We start from the raw sequence: 21,712 nt of genomic DNA on the forward strand, positions 1-21,712 counted from the left end.
CACCACCAACAGCCAAGTCCAGGTTTACTCCACTGGGTCACAGAGAAGCGCTGCTCTTTCACTGTGTGGCCCCCACAACTCTGCTGGGTCCCCACTGAGGAGGAGATAAACAGGGCCAGGAGCGCCAGGAACATGCACCTCTCACCACAGGAGCTGGAGGCAACTGAGCTAAAATCCCCGTCCACAGGCTGTGCCAGACACTGGCTTCCTGTGACAAGAGCATTCTGGCTTTTCTTTCTGAGGTCACAGCTAGACACTGTCCAGATCCTGTGACTAGATGACCAAGTTCTAGCCAATGGAATGTGATCTGTCCCCACCCCAACCCCAATTTTCCCTGTCTGCTTGGCCAGGTATCAGGAGACCCCAAGGCTGGTGGGGCTGTCAGAGCCACAGAGCAGAGGAGAGCCAGAGCACCCTCACCTTTCACATTAGGCAGTGATGTGAACAAGAAACATTCCTTTACTGTGTTGAACCATTGAGATTTAGGGGTCGGTTGGTACAGCAGGTGAAGTCAGGTGTTTTTCAGAATGTCAAACAAACTCTGCTGCTACTATAATGGGACTTAGTACTAGGAAGGGACCAATACATCCTCTAGGATTTTTTAACAACACTGGGCTCCTCTCGGAGTTGACATTTACCAAACAGGACAGCAGAAGCAAACTTGCTGCCTGTGAGCCGCACACATGCTCTGCAGCCACACAACTCAAAGAGCAAATCCTGGCACCATTTTTCACAGGGAAGACAAAATACTAGCATCTTTTGAGACTGTTTGCAGATGCGGTGGGATGATGCGAGCAAAGCATCGAGTGCCCAGTGCATGCTTAGCGTGTGGTGGTCTCTCTACCCTGCCACTCTCACCCTGCAGGGCTGTGGGCAGCACTCGTCTGACCAACACAGAGCCCTCTAACCCAGGGCCACCACAGTCTGGGTGCGGCTGGGGCTGCTGACTGGGTGAGAACCTGCTGGGAACATTGTCCACAAAGCAAGGAAGAGGCAGTTCCTGTAGCTCCAGGTGAGCTGGTGAAAAAGATGAGTAAGACCGGAAAAGGAGGAGGCCCAGGACGTGCCTGGCGGTCCAGGGGCTAAGAATGCGCACTCCCAATTCAGATGGTCTGGGTTCAATCCAGACCAAAGAGCTCACGTGCCACAACCGCAGGCTGCAACGAAGACCGAAGATTCCACACGGAGACCTAGAGCAGCTAAACAAATAAATAAATGTTAGGAAAAAAAAAGAAAGAGGCCCAAGTAAGGTTTAGGGGAAGAAGTGGGTAGACTTGAAGGGGTATCATCCAGGGAGGGGAAAGATAACCCACAGATGGGGAGAAAATATTTGCCAATCATCTGATACAGGACTGGTGTCCAGAATGTATAAAGAACTCTTACAACTCAACAGTAAGACAAATAGCCCAATTTAGAAGTGGACAAAGGTTCTGAATAGACATTTCTCCAAAGAAGATATACAGATAGCTAATAACATGAAAAGATGCTCAATATCCTTAGTCATTAGGGAAACACAAATTAAAACCACTCTGCAACACTACTTTACACCCAATAAGATGGCTACAATAAAAAAGATGGACAAAAAAACAAATGTAAGTGAGAATGTGGAGAAACTGGAACACTCACATACTGCTTATGGTGATAAAGAATGGTGTGGACACTTTGGAAAACAGTTATATACTTCCTTGGAAAGTTAAAACAGAAAAACAGACTTCACATATGGCCCATGAGTTCCACTCCTAGGTATACACTCCAAAGAAATAAAAGTGTGACCACACAGTAACTCTTGCATGAATGTTCACAGAAGCATGATTACTAGGATAGCCCAAAAGTGGAAACAAAAGGTCCATCACATAATAAGCGTGTGAACAAAGTCTGATATATCCAAATTCCAGTACAATGGAATATTATTCGATGTATAACACTGGATGAGCCTTGCAAATATAATGCTGGGTGAAAAGAAGTCAGACACAAAAGAGGACACACCAAATGATTTCACTGCAATTAAATGTCCAGAACAGGCAAATCCACAGGGACAGAAAGGAGCCTGGGGTGGCCAGGGGCTGAGGGTGGCTGCTCGGGTATGAGGCTTCCTTTTGGGGTCCTGCGCTCTGTGTCCCATCTGAAGAGGGTCCATGTTCCAGGGGAAGATGCACAGAGCCAGCTTCTGGTAGGTATCGCCTCTCGCACGTGTCCCCTGTGTGACCTGCTCTCCTTGCTGCACAAACTCCGGAGCGGGGATGTGTGCTTTTCACTCAGTAGCTGAGAAAACTCAGGCCTGAGAGATGGTTTATGAAGAAGGTGGCTCTACAAGTCAGGATCCAAATCCATTCTGGTCTTCCACAATCCGATTTTTGCCTCTGAACTCACGGGGTTCATACCCACAGCAGAAAGGGCAGTGGGCCAGGTTCTGAGATATCTGGGCCCAACAACAGCTCTGCCACTGACTAGCTGCTTGACTCTGGGCCAGTCACCTGAATTCTGAGCCTCAAGTTTCCTCATGTGTGAACACCTGTTATACCTGCCCCACAGGTGGGAGGTCCAGAGCACAAAGATGGCAGTAGTAAAAGGGATTTACCTTTGTGCCAAACACAGGGCTTGGAGCTGGCAAACAAAGGATTCCTCCCCTTAAGGGGTTCATCACAGAGCTGTGTAACTGCTAAAGACCTCATATATGCCAGGCAACTTCATTACCAAGGGCCAAATCAGGGTATAGATCATTAAGGCTAAATAAGGTAAGAGTGGGTTTTTTGTTTGTTTTGTTTTTGTTTTGTTTTTTGTTTTTAGGTAAGAGTGTTATAGACTGAATGTATGTGTCCGCCAAATATTCGTATGCTGAAGCGCTAACCCCCGGTGTGGCTGAACTTAGGAGTAAGGAATGAAGGTTAAATGGGATCATAAGGATGGGGCCCTGACCTGATGGGGTTAGTACCCTTATCAGAGATCTCAGAGGGCTCTCACTCCCCACCCTCTGCAGGTGTGTTTACCTAGGATAGGCCACGTGGGGAGACAGTAAAAGAAAGTGGCTGTCTGTAAGCCAGGAGAGCTCTCACCAGAACCTATTTGGACCAGAACCTCAATACTGGGCTTCTGGCCTTCAGAGCTATGAGAAATACATTTCTGTCGTTCAATCTATCCAGTCTACGTTCAGTTATGGCAGCCTGAGCTGATGCAAAGAGCTTTCGCATACTAGTGTTTAGGCACTGTTCAAGCCCTTCCCATTGCTGTCCCAAGCATGAGGTTAAGAACTGATATTATCCCAACTCTACAGATTAAAAACAAGCAGCACAGAGCAGATGGGTACCTTCCCCCAGGTCACATCGGGTTCAGAAAGAAGCACTGGGCTCCACGAGTGGACAGTGGCTACAGAGCGTGAGGCTGAGCACTATGCAAGTTTGTGAGCTCCTTGTGTGCGTAAATCATGAGGTCTGGGCTGAGGACATAGGTCAGTCAATGAATTGTGTGCGCGACGTCTGTGATGAAGCCCAGAAGCATCGCTGGCCTCATGCCCCCACCCTGAACCGGCTCTGTACACTCTGCCATCTCATTCTCATCAAGCAAATGGCTCCCGAAATCCACCGTCCACTCCCTGGCCCCCAGGGAGCCTGCCCTAGTGATCAGAGGGAAGCTGACAGCTTCCCGGGGCCATTCGTGTTCATCTCCCCCCCGCAGCCCTGCAACACGGTTTACCCTTGGCACAGATGCGGCGACAGTGATACCTGACAGTGTTTTTCTGCTTGATTTAGTGGCTTTATGCCCATGGCTTGGTGGCCCACGTGTCACCCCACACCAGGCTCCTCCTAGGCTGTCATTGCACCTATATCTACAGCCCCAGGCCCTGGCCTAGGAGGAACCTGGTGTGCCCTGGGTGCCCACAGTGGGGCCGCCTCCACCGCTGACTACTGTCTGCCAGCTGTCCAGCACCACTCCCTCCCCTAGACAAGTCAGCCTTTAATTTGCGCCACCTTTGCAACACAGGGGATTCTTTCTCTTTTGGATACAAGGGAAAAAGAGGCTTGGCAATCACCTAAGCTGAGCATTTAAGTTTTGCCAGAAGGATTTACAGAACTTTCTAGAAGTTATGGAACTGAAATGGGGGGCAGGGTAGAGGGGAGATCTAGAGGCCCTCTGGCTCCTCAGTAGCAACTGTAGGATGAAGGACTTGCCTGAGGTCTCAGAGTAAGCTGGGGGCAGGGCCCGAAGCCCAGCTTTCCTGTGAAGCATCAGTGTTCTTCTGCCATAAGCTGAGGCCTGCAGGTGTGCATGCTAAATCACTTCAGTCGTGTCCAGCTCTGTGCGACCCCATGGACTACAGCCCACCAGGCTCCTCTATTCATGGGATTCTCCAGGCAAGAATACTGGAGTGGGTTGCCATGAGCTGAGGCCTGCTACACCTCCAGCTCAAGTCTGACCCTAATCTGACAAAGACCCTGCCTCTCCCTGAGTTCCTGGGGGGCCCAGAAGGACTGGGCTCCTGCCCCTCCATGTGCCAGAGAGTCACAGTGAGGGAAGATGGGTCCCCATGCTGGGTGTTCTCCCCATCCAGCTGGGTGGCAGGTAAGAGAAGGGCTGGGATGGAGGGGGGAGGCTGTGATCTCCCACCTCCCCAGCTTTTCCAGGACAAACAGCCTCCACACAAAGGCTAGATCTGATTCTCTTCTCCCTATCCAGCTTCGAAACGTCTAAGACTTACAGCCCAAGGATGAGCTTTGGGCCTTGCTTCCTGGCTCACTCTGGAAAATGACGCTTGGAATGGTCTTTCTACCTGCCCACCCCTACGGCTGGCAAGCCCCCAGGAGCTGGCCAAGGAAGCATTACGACCAACAAAGCTAGTGGAGGTGATCGAATTCCAGCTGAGCTATTTCAAATCCTAAAAGATGATGCTGTGAAAGTGCTGCACTCAATATGCCAGCAGATTTGGAAAACTCAGCAGTGGCCACAGGACTGGAAAAGGTCAGTTTTCATTCCAATCCCAAAGCAAGGCAATGCCAAGGAATGTTCCAACTACTTACTGCACAACTGCGCTCACTTCACATGCTAGCAAGGTAATGCTCAAAATCCTTCAAGCTAAACTTCAACAGTATATGAACCAAAAACTTCATAAGATTACTCCAAAAAACCCCAAAAGTTTGGGAAACTCTGGATGAGACCCACGTCAACAAGCCTCCTTTCTGCTGGGCTCTGAGTACCTTCGTGGCTCCCCAAGAGGAGACACAGTCCGTGCCCCTAAACTTACTCAATGAGAAAGAGTGTTGCTCCATCACATCAAGGGATGACTGTCTGAGGAATCCCAGCCACAAGAGTGTCAACAGTTCCTCCAGCACAAAACTGTACGTTCACAGTGAAGTGTGCACTGAGAAAGCTGGGATCAAACTCTAGTAGGGCTGCTGCAGACAGTGAGAGATGTGGATACAAGGGAAGCATCGCTGGAAGAGAAGGGGCCTCCGGGGACAGGACGCCCTTTGCAGGTCCAGCAGGAGGCGCTGGGCACCATGGGACGCTCATACTGCAGGGAGGCTTGCCCCGGAGTAGCTGGTGGAAGAGGATCTGAGATTCTGATGTGCTGGGCCAGGACCTTCAATGCCACTGGGTCTTGGAGAAGAAGTAAACCAGAAGTGCACTGACATGACGCAACAAGGTCCAGGGAGGGGCCTGCACCTCTCCTGCCCGCCAGGCAGGCAGTCTCCATGGAGCCTTTGCTGGCCGCAGGCCCTTCCCCTAATGCAAACACCCCCCTGGTCCAGGCCATGAGCATCCATACTCCTCACCCTGACACTCAGGACCTTCTCTAAGCCAAACCCACCCCTTTTCCCACGTTCTGCAATGAGGAAGACCTGGGTTCGATCACTGGGTTGGGAAGGTCCCCTGGAGGAGGGCATGGCAACCCACTCCAGTATTCTCTCCTGGAGAATCCCCATAGACAGAGGAGCCTGGCAGGCTGCAGTCCATGGGGTCGCAAAGAATGGAACACGACTGAGCAGCTAAGCACAGCACACAGCACAGCACGGGCTAGGAGGGGTAGCAGGGGCAGCACCTCAGGTCTGGAACGGGGGCAGAGACCCTGAATGTGACAGAGCAACAGGGCAGAAGGGCCTGCCCAGCGCCCAGCCGGGCTGCTCAGGCAGGAGAGAAACGTGTGTTCATCTTATTCATGCCACTGTTACTTAGGGGTCTTTGCAACAGCAGGGAAACCTGCACCCTGGCTGATAAACACTGGTATTATTTCCATTTTACAGAGGATGAAACTGAGGTTCAAGTTCAGGGTACTTAAGGAACGTGCCTGAGGCCACAAAGATAAAAGAGGATCCAGTGTTGACCTTGCACTTGCCTGACTCCTGAGCGTATGCTCTGTGCCCCACGGCACACAGAACCTCACTCGGAGGATGCACGCTGTGGTTCCATATGAGAAGACACAAGAGGCTGAGACCTTATCGCGAGGCTCCCTGCTGCAGAGGAGACGCTTGGATGTGGCCCCAGGGAGGGCCGTATCCGGGAATCAAGGTACTGCTCACTCAGGTGCACAACCTGGACCCTGAGAACAGCTGGGGTTGGGATGGAGGGCACCTGGGCCCCCAGCAGGCACCCTAGTCTGCAGAGCTGGGTGCAGAGAGCCACCTTCCTCTCCTCGGCTGGTTATCATCAAGGGCACCAGCTGGTCCAGGCACCCGGCAGGGAAGTGCGGCAGGAAGGAGAAGGGAAGGAAGACAGAGGCCTGTGCAAGAAGGGGGAGGGTGCCCACAGAGCTGGAAAAGCGGGACCTAATTTGGCAGTGAGCTATTTCAGGACTGTGCCCCAGGGACCTCGGACCAGAGACACTGGGGGAGGAGAGTCTGGTTGTGCAAACGCTCCTAATCCACAGCTCCTCTAGGGCCGTCAGCTGCTCCTGGGCTCACTCGGGAACGAGGACGTAGAGGGGCTGACGGCCAGCGCTCGTGCTGGGTGATGCGTGTTTGCTGTCTGAGCCAGAAGGGTCTGTGCCTGTCAGAGCTGGAAACATGTTCATGCTGTGCCTGGACGAGCATGTGGCATGGCAGGACTCCCTGTCTGTGGCATTTGTTGTCCCAAGTATAGGAAAGCCCTATTTTACAGATGAGGAAACTGAGGCCAGTCTGCTCATCTCTGCTCATTCCTGTTCACCCAGTGCCTGACACACTGCTAGTGCACAGAAGGCCACAGCACGTGTTTCTCAAATGAACAAGTGAGGGGGCTTCCCTGGCTGTACCGTGGTTAAGACTTCGCCTTCCAATGCAGGTGTGCGGGTATGATCTCTGGTTTGGGAGCTAAGACCCGACATGCCTCACGGCCGAAAAAACAAAACATAAGACAGAAGAAATACCATAATAAATTCAATAAGGACTTAAAAAAAAAAGAACAAGTGAGACAACCAATGAAATAGAGAGAGGGAGAGAGAATCTGAAGGTGCCCAGGAGATGGAAAAGATACTTACAGCTGCAGGGACTAGGTAGGGTTTATGGTGGGAATAATGTTCTCAGATCAGGGACAGTCTTAATACAGAGGAACAAAGCAGTGAGCATTTACGGAGAATGTGCTCTGGGCCAGGCACCCCACTGACGCTGGGACACCTGACGGGGGTCGACCTTCCTACTCAGGAAGAACCATCTCAAGTGTTTCTGGGGGACTGTCACCCAGGGCCAACTGCCTCTCTCCTCTCTGGGGTCCTGCCTCCTCTCTCCCTGGGTCTACCTCTTTAGGCTTCTGTCTCGGGCCTTGCAGGACCCCGGTTCAGGAGCAGCCTTCCTCAGCTCCACTCCTGCAAAGCCAGGAAGAGAGACAGGGGCCAGGGCACACACCTTGCTCCCCAGCCTGGAACCAGAGCCAACGACGGGGAATTTGGGGGGGGCAGGGCCTGAGCCGCCTCTTTGACTTGTTCAGTGGCCTCGGCACTAGCTCTTCGCCCAGTTCTGAAACAATGGTCACAGCCGGGCTTCTAGTCCTTGCTCTCCCTTCACCAGCCAGGGGGTGATGTGTGGGTGAGAGGAAGACGAAAACAAGCGCTGTTTACTGCACACTTACTGAGTGCCAAGCCCCATGATTAGCCCTCAACATATATGAATTCTTCAACCGTAACAGCCCCGTGAGTAGGTCATTGTTATTATTACCTTCAGTTTCCAGATGAGGAACCTGAGGTTGAGTGAGCCAAGTGACCACCCTGAAGTCTAAAGCTGATGACAGGCAAGGCCAAGACTCAAGGTTATATCTCTGACTCTGAGCCCTGGCTCTGACCCCTGCCGAGCTGCCTCCCCCTGGGCATGGCCCTCTACAACTGCACTGGTCTGGCTCTAAATAAAGCCTTGCCTGGCGCATGGCTAAGGTCCCTGCTGGCTCGGGTGGGCTGGGAACACTGGAGTCTCCCAGGAGATATACCCACACACGGGCCCATGGCTTCCACCTGCCTTCACCCCCCATTCTGCCATCACCCCCTGCCACAGCCCCAGCTGAAAGGCGAGAAGGGAAGGGTGAGTGGTGGGCTGGGGGCTGCACCCGGGACCCTGGCTGGCCCACTGGGGGAAGAGGCCACTAGGGAAGGAGCAGCTCTGGCTCCAGCCCAACTGGGTCACGTCCTGATCCTGCTATAGTAGCTTGAGTGTGGCTGGCCATCCACCAACACGATAGGAATCAGGCACAGCGGGCAGTGCTGAAGGCAAGGAGACTACTCAGGATGGCTACGGTGGCCTCCCCAGCATCTCTTTCTTCTGCTTCCATTTCCTGTTTCATGAGCTCCTGGGGAATTCACTCTGGTCCCAGAAACCCTTCAGGCAATCAGAGTACTGCATCCCCTTGGTCACAGTGACTGGCTCAGGGATGTTCAGGGATGGGTATGTGATCTCAGTGGGGCCAAGAAGAGAGGGCAACTCCCAGGATCTAAGCGGCTTCTCAGGGAAGGGTGCGCAAGGGCACACCCTCTGCTCTGCACATTCAGGGATGCTCCAGGGTCGGGGCCGGGGGGAGTGGGAGGAGGTGGTGATGTAACTCTGACAGCCATTTCCTTGCAAGATGAGAAGTGATTTTGTGGGTCCAACGGGAAGGCCACGGGGGACGGAGGAAATGAAGAGGAGCCAGGGCAGCTCATCAGAGCCACTGGTGGAGCCTCCCCTGCAGCAGGCCCTCTGCGCTTCTTCCTCCCTGGACCCGGGGAGTGTTTTTTTGCTTTCACAAGCCAGTTTGATTGTCTTTCTTATCTTTGGTGACCAAGAGTGTCCTATCTTATCCAGAGGGGGTCTTCAGCAGTGGTGCAAGACCCCAGTAGGTTGTGGAGGCGTAAATAAATAAGAGGGGAAGGAGCCGAGTAAAAAGGAAGATGGGTGTGTGTGGTTATGACAAGGGCAGACAGGCGCTGGTTTTCCTGGGGAAGCCACCGCCACCCTGCCTGTGTGGGACTATACCCCTCCGGCCCAGGCATGCAGAGCGCGGGGCCTTCGAGCTGCGGAGGGACCCAGACACCACTCCGCGGCCACCCTCTCTATCTCACCCACACGGCTGCCTCAGCACACCCCTGACACCCCACAATGAGCCAAAGTCCACCTCTGGGTCCCCTGGCTCCTCTGTAAAACACCAGGTCCCTCAGAAAGGGTCCGTCATCCACAAGGGGCTCCAATGTGGAGTTTGGATCAAATTAGGTAACAGACGTGGTCAGGGAGAGACCGCCCTCCGGGGTGAACGGTGACAGTGCTCACCACAAGGCTTGAACCTGGGTCCCCTATGGGACCGTGCAGCCAGCCCTGCACTGCGTACTAACATTCTTATAGCTCCTCTGATTATGTTCTGGGTAGCAAAATTATACTGCATTGCATTAATGGTGGGTCCAAAGTATTAATTTGGTAAGTATACATTTAGAAGTGTTAGTCACTCAGTTTTGTGACCCCATGGACTGTAGCCCACCAGGCTCCTCTGTCCATGGGATTCTCCAGGCAAGATTACTGGAGTGAGTTGCCACTTGCTTCTCCAGGGGATCTTCCCAACCTAGGGATGGAACCTGGGTCTCCTGCATTGCAGGCAAATTCTTTTCCGTCTGAGCCACCAGAGGAAGCCCGTTAAAAATATACAATTTTGTGGCCTTATTTTAAGAATTCTTCATTTTTCAACATGCCAGGAGCCTCAGCACATGAGCATTGGCCAGGCAGGCCTCTCTGAGCTGTCCTCTATGTCTTCCGAGGCTGGGCAAGATCCTTGGCAGCTTGTTTGCCACCTTGAGCCCAAAAGATGTGCCCCCAACACTCCTGCTCCAAAGAGGAGGCTCTTGGCTTTCCTGTGGGGTAGCCGGTGGAAATGCAGGGGGTGGGGGTAGACTGAGGGCTGTCATGTGGGCCCCTTATATACTCAAGGGAAAGGCCACTAGTGGGGACCCCCTATCCTGATGCTCGGAAATATTCACTTGCATAGTCATAACATTTTTTTCACCATTTTTTCCACAGTCATAACATTTTTTTCACCATTAGAGCCGGGTAATTCAGGGCTTACAGGGAGAGACAGACGAGGGGAGTGTACGCTACTGTGAGAGAGAGAGAGAAAGAGAAAGAGAAAGGGAGGGAGGGAGGAGACCGAAGCGCAAGACACCACTGCCTGTGGTTTTCATTTACTGTTAGTTGGAGTCGTTAGGTTTCCTTTTTTCTTTCTAAAATTCTACACCTCTTTCTACAGACAATGAATGTGTGGAGACTGGCCAAGGCGCAGGCCTGAACACCCACTCATTCCACGAGCCATGCCATGGAGGGGCCGGATGGAGGCCAGGCGCGGCAGTCACCCAGCCTGCCCAGGGAAGCCGGGGCGCCAGGCCGGGTGGGTGGTGGTCTCGGGGTGGACTGCCCTGCTCTCTTCAGTGAGCCGCACCCCAGGATCCTCTGCACGGACATTCCTCCCAGATACTTGGCATAGCTTTGCGCTGCCAGGAGATTTACCTGCCACCAACCATCTTCTCCTCTCCAGTGCCCCTTGGGACAACATTCCAGCTTCTGATGTGGGTACTATAGATCGACTGTGTCTTCTCAAAATTCCTATGTAGAAACCTAATCCCCAGTGTCCTGATATTAGGAGGCGGGGCGTCTGGGAGGAGACTGCGGACGAATGCCTTTATAAGAGACTCCAGAGATCAATCCCAGTCCTTCCGTCTCAAGAGGACACGGTGAGAAGACAGCTGTCTGTGAACTAGTAAGGGGTCCTCCCCAGACACCTCATCTGCTGCCACCCTGACCTTGGACTTTGCAGCCTTCAGAACTGTGAGAAATATGTTCCTGTTGTTTAAGCCACCCATCTATGGTATTGTTGCTATATCGGCCGGAAAAGACTAAAATGGGCAAACAAAGGCAGAAACCAGAGAAGAAGTTATGACCCCCTGTGCCCCCGCTTGGAGGAGCACACTTTCCCCAGAGCAGCTCCCCAGCCGTACCACATTTCTAGCCTCCAGACGGGACTTCCCACCAACTCAGCACATCTGCTTCCACGTTCTTACAGATCCCCACAGCAGCTCACAGGCAGAGTGGCCGGCGGTGACCGGTGCCGTCCCTCAGCCCCCTTCTCTCTTGCCTCTGTGTCCTACTAGAGCCAAAAAAAGCCGCATTTTTGGTTTCCTCAGCTCCCTCCTGCTAGGCCGATGTGTGGTTCGAAGTTGGGCGATGTGTTCTCCTTCTGCCCTGGAGTCCCTGTGGGAGGTGTTACCTGGAGCTACGAGCAACCAGAGGGCCCCGTGGGGTAGACCCAGGCCTGATGCTTCGAGGAGCCCCAGGGCCGCCATCTCTCATGAGTCCCTGTCCAGGAATTGACGGTGTCCCTACTGTCAAGGTGGAGAAGGCAACTGCACCCCACTCCAGTACTCTTGCCTGGAAAATCCCATGGACAGAAGGGCCTGGTGGGCTGCAATCCATGGAGTCACTAAGTCGGACACAACTGAGCGACTTCACTTTCACTTTTTGCTTTCATGCACTGGAGAAGGAAATGGCAACCCACTCCAGTGTTCTTGCCTGGAGGATCCCAGGGACAGAACAGCCTGGTGGGCTGCCGTCTACGGGGTCACACAGAGTCGGACACGACTGAAGTGACTTAGCAGCTACTGTCAAGGACACCGACAGTTGGGTGGTCTTCACTAGCAGCCAAATACATCCTAACTTACACAGTGCAACTCAGAGGAGCTCTGTGACTTGCTCAAGGTAAGGTGTCTATACGAATGTCCCAGGGTGGCATATTAGGCCCAGCCTTCTACTGGGATGTCCTTTGCGTCTGGGCCTGGACCACAATCTCTGACATCCATGGAGAGAACCTTGAGGCCCACTATGACCCTCCATCAATAAGGAAATATCCTCGTGTGTTCCCAACACTTGACTTATGACGGCAGGGAAGGGCTCAGCATTTTATCAAGACTCAGAAAAATGGTTTTCTGTTTAACCCTCAAAGCTCTCTGGAAGAGAACCATCCTCTTCTCATCAGTGCCCCTTCATTAAATGCCAATCACAGAGAGAAGCCCAAGCTGGCTCCTGCTTTCCTGATTCTTGAGGATGAGCACTGACAGGAAGACAAAACCCAGGCAAAGGCAGGGCTCCTCCCATGACTGCTCAGATCCCTGCCCTCAGCCAGGGGGATGCCTCACTTCCGGCATTCATCTGTAATGTCTAACCAACCTCTGAAAACTAGAGTAGTTGTCACTCTGCTTCAAGGCACACAATGCTAACAACAGCTAAGCTTTCCTGAGTACCTACTGGGTGCCGGGCTCTACTCTAAGATCTTGCATCTAGTAGTCATTTAGTCCTCAAGACAACCCACTGAGGAGCATCAATATCACCACATTTTGATGAAAAGAAAAAACACCGTCTACCGGACTTCCCTGGTGGTCCAGGGGTTGAGAATCCACCTGCCAACGCACAGGCTGCAGGTTCGACCCCTGGTCCAGGAAGATTCCACGTTCTGTGGAGCAACTAAGTCCGTGAGCCACAACCACTAAAGCCTGAGCGCCCTAGAGCCCATGCTCTGCAACAAGCGAAGCCACCACAAGGAGAAGCCCCCACACCACAAGCTTGCCGGAACTAGCGAAAGCCTGTGCACGGCAACCAAGACCCAGCACAGCCAACAAATAAATAAAAATTAAAACCAAATCAAAGGAAAACACCATCGTCTACTGAAGCATCTGTCCTCCTTGCCTACGCCCTGGTGGCAGGGATTGGGTCTTGCTCACCCCTGCGGGAATACCTATGTGGATGAATGAATGGGTGATTGTACAGGTAGATAACACCGTCCTGGCCCTCAGGCTCCCCTCCTTCCCTGTCCGGCTGCAGAGTGCCGGGAGACGGCTGGGTCTGGAGCTCCAGAACGACCGTGTTCAGAGGAGGGAGCGACTATCTTCAGCTGTGGAAACCCAAAAAGAGGCTAAGAAGGAGAAGCATTAAAGGGCCATCTCAAAACCTGGCATTTTAATCCCCCGCCTCTTCCTTTCCCATCTTGAAACCTGCTGTTCCTCTGAGTTGGTCTTTTTGGAGGAAGGCCAGGAAGAGCCACTTGTGCTGCCAACCTGGGCCAAGGTACTAGCGGCCAGGTGTGGCACTCTTTATGGCAGGGCTTAAAAAACAGACACCTGCCCCAAACCCAGGGCCTGGGGCCTGATCCAGTCTCAGATGACAGGAAGCAAGCCGACCTCGCTGCACTGAGCCCTGCAGAGCTGGGGAGGCCTTGCAAATCAAAGGGTGGGCTCCCTCTTTCATTTTTGCATCTAACCCTGCCTCCCCATGCACTGTCTGCCAGGGGTGTTGTGACTGCTCACTGAGTATTTGTGGGATGACTGGCTGACCCACCAAATGAAAGACAACAAGGCCCCAGGTTGGCTGAGTGATTTTGGGCAGGCTGCTGAGATGGAAAGAGAACTGAGCAGAGATTCAGAAAACCTCAAACTCTAGCGCCGGCCTGCCACGTCATCCCTGGAGTAAGTCTCTTTCCTGTCAGGGCCAGGTGGGGCTCTCATCTGCAAAATGGAGCACCAGACTTAGATGGTCTTAAACGGAGGAGTTTCAAGCTCTGTAGCCTGGGCGGGCAGAGGGTCAGAGCTGGGCCGGGGCTGGCCTGCTACAGCGGAAGAGTGGCAGCGTCTAGCACATGGTGGTGGACGCGCTGCTGCCCAGAGGAAGCCTCTTTCCGGCCTCAGGTTTGGGCCTTCATTTGTCACCTCCCCAGCCCCTCATCAGACCTGACAACACCCACTGAGGTTTCTCCAGACCCCAACGAACTCAGGCAGATACAGACTAGAGAGCATCCTTGTTTCCATCTGTTTCAGAATTCTTGTGAACTACAGGGTACACAGCGCTGCGCCGTGGAGACGGCATCACAGCATTTCCCTGATTCAAAAGGAGACCGTGTTCAGCGCTCCACTGTGTGACTTAAATGGCAAGGTTTCTCTTACCAGAGGAGATTCTGTGACGTTCTGGAATCTAAGTGTGAAATCTGATTCTGCCTCCCCAAAGAGTACCATATCTCATCTCAGGGCAGGGAGGGGGCACTCCAACGAAGCCCCTTGGTGAACCGGCAGAGACTGGGTAGCAATTCCAGCACCAGCACTGATCTTAGCCCCGCTTAGGGCACTGGCCCCGGACTGCCGGTTAGGTGCTGGATGTGTCAGGCGCTGTCCCAGCGTTTCACATGCATCACCTCATCTAACCTTAACACCAGATGAAAGGGGACAGTATTAGAATTATGCCCATCTTACAGACAGAAATCCCAAGGAAGCTATAATGTACCCAGGGCCATACAGTTGGTGGTTGAACTGGGATTGGAATGCAGTTTATCGAATACTTCCTGTGTCAGGCATTGTACTAGATGGATAAGACCTATATTCTGCCCACAGGGAGTTCAAAATTTAGTGGGAGAAATAGGACGTGCACAAAGCAAAAATGAAAATGAGAGGGTTTTTCAACTGAATAAAGCCTCACACAAGTTCAAAGCATTACTTCTTTGCTATTGTCCCATTATAATGTGCTTTACATATGCAAGTATACGTCGCATATGGACATAAACTTTGTGTGTATTTCTATACACACGTGGGTGTGATCAAATTCATCACAAGGGAGTGTTCATAGACTTTCCCCATCCTAGGCTTGCCCAAATGAACCTCCTAATCCTCTGATTGTCCAGTTTCCCCCAGACTTTGTTCCAGTGTCAGGGTTGAGGCCAGTTCTGCCAGATGAGGTTCTCTGCTTTTGTGATGCAGATGCAGGCCCTGGGCGTAGGATGGAGGGAGAAGAGGGAGGGGAAGATCCTCTCAAAAGTTTAGGACAATTTACATGACAATGAGCTGGGGTGAGCGGGGAGAGCGGGGAGGAAAGAGGGAGACGGAGATGCAGAGAGGGGTGGGGAGGAGGCGGAGGAAAGGGGTGGGGCAAGAGGAGAGAGACACAGGAAGAAGGAGCAACGGAGAGACAGCTGGAGTCGGGGAGAGAGAGATGGGGAGAGGGAGGGAGAGGGCAGGAGGCAGAGACGGACAAGTGAGAAGACTAAAGAGGGCAGGAGGGGGAGAGCCTGGCAGGCTCGTGGTGGTGTGTAGAGAGATGGTGTCCGGGGCACTCAGGAAGAAAGCGGTTCAAGAGAGCAGGACTGGGACAGACGGGGAAGGCAGGAAAGGCCCTGTGAGAAGAGCAGTGGGGGCTGTCCTCTGAGTGCCTTTCTGAGTTTTGGGAGAGACTCCGAAGAATAGGGCTCTGAAGCTTTGTGTTGCCTGGCTGTACTGTGCCTCTTTAAGTGGGGCTCTGCCCTGGACCTGAGCCACATGGATCATAGTTTCCTTAGGGTTACACATCTATAAATACGGATTCTGTGCTGAATGACCTTGGATAAATCGCTTTGCCTCTCTGTGTCTTTTTTTTTTTTTTCACTTCTCACTCCCAACTCACCAGGCTCACTTTCTCTTAGGGCCTGGTGGTGTCTGCGTGGAACCTCTGCTTCTCTTCCTCCCACGGCTCCTTCTTGGCTCCTTCTCGAGGTCTTTTCATCACAAATATCCCTTTCAGGTTCAGGGGAACATTCCCTGGCCATCTAGTGTGAAGTAGCTGCCCCCTTCCACCTCACTCTCTAAACCCCCCACAGCTGATACACAGGCAGGTGGGCGGGGGTGGGGTGGGGGGTCCCTGCAAGCAGCTCCTAGACAGCAAATCCACACCAGGCCACTCCCAGGGAACACCTTCTCCAGCTGCCTGGCTCACTGCGGCCTAAGGCGAAATAAAGCAGGAGATGTCCCGGGGCCTGGAGGACTTCCTGACAAGCCCGAGTGCCCTGGTGCCACCTGCCGGCAGAGGACTGGGCTCCAGCTCCTCCGTGTCCAGGGAGCACCCGTTCTGTTCTCGGCCTCCCTTTTCAGTGGAGCCTTTCCCAACCGTCTACTTGAGGGCTGTCTCCACCACACAAGAAACAGCCACGGAGGCCAACGGGCCCCGTGGCATAGACCTTAACACGTCATGTTCCTAGCAATACCCAAGCAACCACCTCTCTACTCAGGATAATAAGCTGGGAAAACAAAATCCTCCAGGAACAACAAACGTTTTCCAAAACTGAAGGAGAAAAGCATTTCAAAGTCACGCTGTTTTGGATTATAATCAGGGCAGGAGGTTTTGAGGAAGAGTTGCTTGAGAGGTGGGCGTGGCAATGAACACACACACTCTTGGAAGGTCTCGCAGGCTGCGGTGGGTGGGTGTGTTTGTGTAAAGTGTGTGCTATGGACACGTGAGCCTTCTGCACTGCGTCTGTCATCTGGTTAACTGAGATTCAGGCACTAAGCTTTCTTTGACCAAAAGGCAGACAGAGAGACCAAAGGCCTGTCCCATGTCTGAAGATCAGACTGGGCATTTCCTGCTTTAACGCCCACCCGTGTTGACAAAAGTGAGTTAATACTTGCAAAGTGCTTATGGCACAGTGCCTGGCCTCTAGTAGGTGCTCAGTACAAGAGAGCTACTGGTGTTACTGTTGTGACCATTATTATTAAAATGAATGAAGTCCTGTAACCTGTCTTCGCTACATCTGATGATCTGAGCTGCTCTTTGCTGACTGGTCTCTCCAGCTCTACTGTCCTGGAGAAGGAAATGGCAACCCACTCCAGCATTCATGCCTGGAGAATCCCATGGACAGAGGAGCCTGGCAGGCGATAGTCCATGGGGTCCTAAGAGTTGGACACGAATGAGTGACTCATACACACACATCTCCAGCAAGGCCTGGCACACTGTATCCTCAGTGAATTCTTAGTGCAAACAAAACTGAAGAGCTCGCAGTGTCCCTCATTCCACAGCCCTGGCTCTGTGACCAAAACCAAAGCCCATCCCCAGGGAGAAGGGTTTCCTCCCTGAGGGGCAGCGCCTGGCTTCCCCGCCCCAGGCTGGCCCTGGACACCCTCAGTCACTCACTTTCCCCTCCTCCAGGGGGAAGGCGATACCTGAGCTGGGATGATTGTCGCAGAGAATTAGGATTTTGTGCATATAACATTGAATTTTACATTTAAAGCTATCTGTCACAGATGATTTATTACGCCCAGAGAAGGTGAGGATGGTTTTCCTCCATGAGGGAGGTGATTTTTTGGCAAAGAAAGGATATATACACAGTGCACAACCAAGCCACATGGGAACCGGAGCTTAACGCTCTCTATCCAGAGGCTCCAACGAGGGGCCCAGGCACTAGACGGCCTCCACCTGCTCCCCACCTCACACTTCAGGTCACAAGGAGAGGATGGTTGGGATTCAGAGTCCCAGCAGGAGACAAAGAGCCACTCCTGCAGAGAACTTTCCAAGGCTGTTTCCCCTCGCCCCTTTTATTTGGCTTTTCCAGTATAGCTGCGTAACTTTAGTGAATGCAGATGTTCGCAAATAAGAGTTTTTATGATTTATTCCATTCACCACCTATCAGAAGCCTGGAAACTCAACTGAAAACTGTCCCTGTTCTAGGATGTCAACTTCCTGCAGGAAGGAGAGTGCCCCTGGTCCTCAGACTCACCTTGGAGGCAGGGAAAACACAGCCCCCTGGTGCAAAGGAGGAAGAGAGTGGGTTTGAACAGCTGCCCCCACCGCCGGCAAGGAAAGGAAAGCTGCCCTAAGGAGGGGAGATGGTGGCCAGGTGGGGCTTGTAGTGCCTAAAAATATATTTTTCTGTTCAAGTGAGTTGCCCGAGGGCATGTACTTGGACAATGTTGTGAGGGTCACGATTTAGGGCAGTGTCACCAACCCTTTCTCATCTACACAATAAACCCTGGAATTCTGGGTCTGTCGTCTCCGTCGCGACCGTGCTGTGGCGGTTTGCCCACCACCGGAGCCCCCTGTTGGGCTGCACTGGCCAGGTGGATGGGTGCCCTGGCTGGTGACAGAGCACAGTCTCGCCCCGTCCCCATACGGCAACCCGGCCCCATAGAGAGGACACGTGGGGAGCAGGGACAGGCCGTCTCCTCCCCGCGCCCAAGGGTGCAGTGGCCTACCTTTCGCTCCTTGTCACCGTACTCGATGCCCAGAGTGTCCATGGCCCGGACGATGGCTGCCAGGGACTGGATGGTGTTGCTGTAGACCACCGGCTTGTACTGCTTCACATCTTCGCCAGAGAAGCCGTCTTCATGGATGATCCTAGAGGGAAACCACACACAGCACGTCTGATGAGCGCACTGGCCTCACCTGGCAATGAGCGCGGCAGACGTGGGAGGCCATCCCCTCCCCTCCCTCTCTACTGCTCTCCAATCCCCGGCCAACCTCCTGGCTTAGCTGGCTGAGGGTCTGGTCCAACCTGGATGCTGAGTTACTGAGCTGCTGTGGTCGCACCACAGTATCTGAAGGAAAAATCTACCGGAATTACTGAAAAATTTAAAAAACAAAATTGTGAAAAAAAGAAAGGCAGTCTGTTTATATTCCCTATATACCATGGAAGCAAGATCAGTCCAGGGGTTGACAACACTTGAAAGCACTCAGAACACACACTGAGCACTCAATATATGCTTGTCATGAATATTTTACTATTTACTTTTGGCTGCTCTAGGTCTGCGGTGCTGTGTGTGGGCTTTCTCTGGTCGCGGTGAGTGGCGGCCACTCTCCAGCTGCGGTGTGCGGCTTCTCTTGCTGTGGGGTGAGGCCTCGAGGGCACGGGCTTAGTGGCTGTGGCACATGGGCTTGGCTGCCGCGAGGCATGTGGAATCTTCCCAGGCCAGGGACTGAACCCCTGTCCCCTGTATCAGCAGACGGATTTCTCAACCATTAAGCCACCAGGGAAGTCTTGCCAATAGTATTTTTAAGCAAAGCTCAGGGTTTTAGCTTAAATATCCACTCAGGAGCATACTGTTGAAGACCCTGAAAAAAGCCTGCAGATGAAGAACACGTTTTTCTCTCACAGCAAACTTCCACTGCTTTTAACGAAGGTAAGGTCACTCACTTCAAACGAACCACCTTCATCTTTGACAACAGAAGAGCCAGCAGAAGGAGGGGGCCTGTTCACCCTGGGTTGGGATGTGAGCACTGTGTTGCCCTTGTTCTGGTGGCTCTGAACTCGACACGGAGGACATGGAGGTGACTCTGCAGCTCCCAGAGACCACGCAACACTCAGCGCTCTTCTGTGCTCAGGCTCGGCTGAGGTCAAGGCTGAGGGAGGACATGCCCTGAGGCCCCTGAGCCCGGCAGATGGTGCCCGTTGCTGACAAGGGCCCAGGAAGCAGAGAAAACTAGAAAGGGGGTAAAACTGAGACTCTGCAAGAATCTGCTCATGGTTGAGGTAATTAAGAAAAGACAAATGGATTTTAAGACTAACACCCAACATTAGGGGCTTCCTAGCTGACACAGTGGCAAAGAATCCACCTACCAATGCAGGAAATGCAAGAGACGTGGGTTTGATCCCTGGGTTGGGAGGATCCCCTGGAGAAGGGAATGGCAACCCACTCCAGTATTCTTGCCTGGAGAATCCCATGGACAGAGGAGCCTGGCAGACTACAGTCTGTGGGGTCATGAAGAGTCGGACACAATCGAGCACGCACGCACACGTACACACACACATCCAACATTAGTCATCTGCCAGTAAACTGCAAACTCTCCTGTGGGCACGTTTTCCAGTCCAAGACTGAATACCACCTGTGACGTGTACATCCACCTGTGTAATAGCTCAGACTCCCTTACTACCTCTGCAGCCCTTCTCCAGCCTTGCATGTCCTTCGGTACTGGAGAACACTGCTAGTGAGTCTCTCTCTCTATAAACAGTTTTCCTGAGATAAGAGTTCACAGACCATATAATCCACCCATGGGAAACGTGAGATTCACCATTCCTTAGTATATTCACAAGGTTGGGCAGTGATCTCTAATTTCAGAATGTTTTTGTCCTCCCCCAAAGAAATCCTGTATCCATTAGCAGTCACTCCATCCCCCACCTCCAGCAGGAAGCAACCGCTCATCTGATCTGCCTTCTGTTTTTACAAATTTGTCTACTCTAGACATTTCACATACATGCGATCAGACGAAGTGTCGTCTTTTGCGACTAGTTTCCTTCACTTGGCGTGTTCATCTGTGTTCACCTGTGCTGTCACATCCGTCCGCACTCCCTTCCTTTTTACTGTCAAACCAGATTCCATCTACAGATATACCATGTTTACTTATCCCCAGGTCAGCTGATGGATAGTAACAATTTCTATTATAAAATGTGACTTGGTGCTGGGTTGTGAGCCTTTATCCTGAGCTTCTCTAAGAAGCAGATCAAAATGACCCCACTGCCTTTTCACTGTCTTTTATTAGCCTTAAATCCAGCTTTGTACAAGTTTTTGACCATACATCCCGCTTGCATCATGGATGTGTACTACCCTGGAGGGAATCTCAAAGGGAATTGTTAGTTCCCACTGTAAACAACTAGAGATCTGGACAAAATACGTGAAACAAGGGCTTTCAGACACTGGAGAATAAGCAGCGCGGGACTTGTGATCTGGGACGGAAGGGAAGCGAGCGTGGCGAGTCCTGTGAGGGATGAGTCCTGTGATCGCCTTGGCTTTCTGCCCGGAGGCGTCCACCAGACCTCAGCGCGGGGAGGGAGGGCCCACGCACAGCATAGCCGCCTTCCTGAGCGCATGGAGTAAAGGGAAAAGTTCTGGAAGGCTGAGGTGCAGAGTCCCTGAGAGGAAAGAGGAGAGGAGAGAGAGACAGCGAGACACAGAGCTCCACATATCTGATTGGGGGTCTTTTTGAGCCTTTGGCTGAACCGAGTGAGACTCTACAAACTTGAGAAGAAACATGCGTCAGGGAGCTTCTAAGGTAGACCCGTCCAAAGCTCACCCAAGTCTGAGTGTGGTGCAAGTGCCCACTAGTCAGAATGCGGAGTTAAACCCCCAGGGCATTTGGCAGAGACCCCAGAAGGCTCACTCCTCAGTAGTAAAGGCTACTTTTAGACCTGCCCTGACAGAACTCAAAAGTGAGTCTCAAAGAAAAACCCAAATTGACCCACAAGTCAATAACTGCGTGACAGAATGAAATCTAACACTCCTTAAATGAGGATGGTGAAATCCAGACACTTACCAATCTAATATTCATAGTATCCAGCATCCAATAAAAACATTTCTGGATATGCAAAGGAGGAGGAAAGTGTGATCCATAACCAGGAGACAAATTAGTCAACAGAAGCAAACTCAGAAGTGTCAGAGATGATGGCATTAACAAATGAGACCTCAAAAACAGCTATCTAAAATATTCTCAAGAAACTAAAGGAACGCATGAACATAATGAGTAGAGAAATGGAAGAT

General features: G+C 52.3%; 1 protein-coding gene across 5 annotated transcripts in view; it reads right to left on the minus strand.

Annotated features, from left to right (window-relative positions):
• The window catches only part of GNAO1 (G protein subunit alpha o1), a 181,684-nt gene that overhangs the window by 64,942 nt on the left and 95,030 nt on the right, over positions 1 to 21,712 (minus strand). For all 5 annotated transcript variants that reach the window (XR_006056104.2, XR_006056103.2, XM_042231647.1 and 2 more), the window contains exon 3: positions 18,437 to 18,578. Coding sequence is in view for 3 of the 5 variants with exons in the window: in XM_042231647.1 (XP_042087581.1) it covers positions 18,437 to 18,578 (142 nt within the window). In the remaining 2 variants the exon portion in view is untranslated. The remainder of the gene's footprint in view (positions 1 to 18,436; positions 18,579 to 21,712) is intronic.

Source organism: Ovis aries, chromosome 14 (assembly GCF_016772045.2).
Source record: "Ovis aries strain OAR_USU_Benz2616 breed Rambouillet chromosome 14, ARS-UI_Ramb_v3.0, whole genome shotgun sequence".
Classification (NCBI taxonomy): Eukaryota; Metazoa; Chordata; class Mammalia; order Artiodactyla; family Bovidae; genus Ovis; species Ovis aries.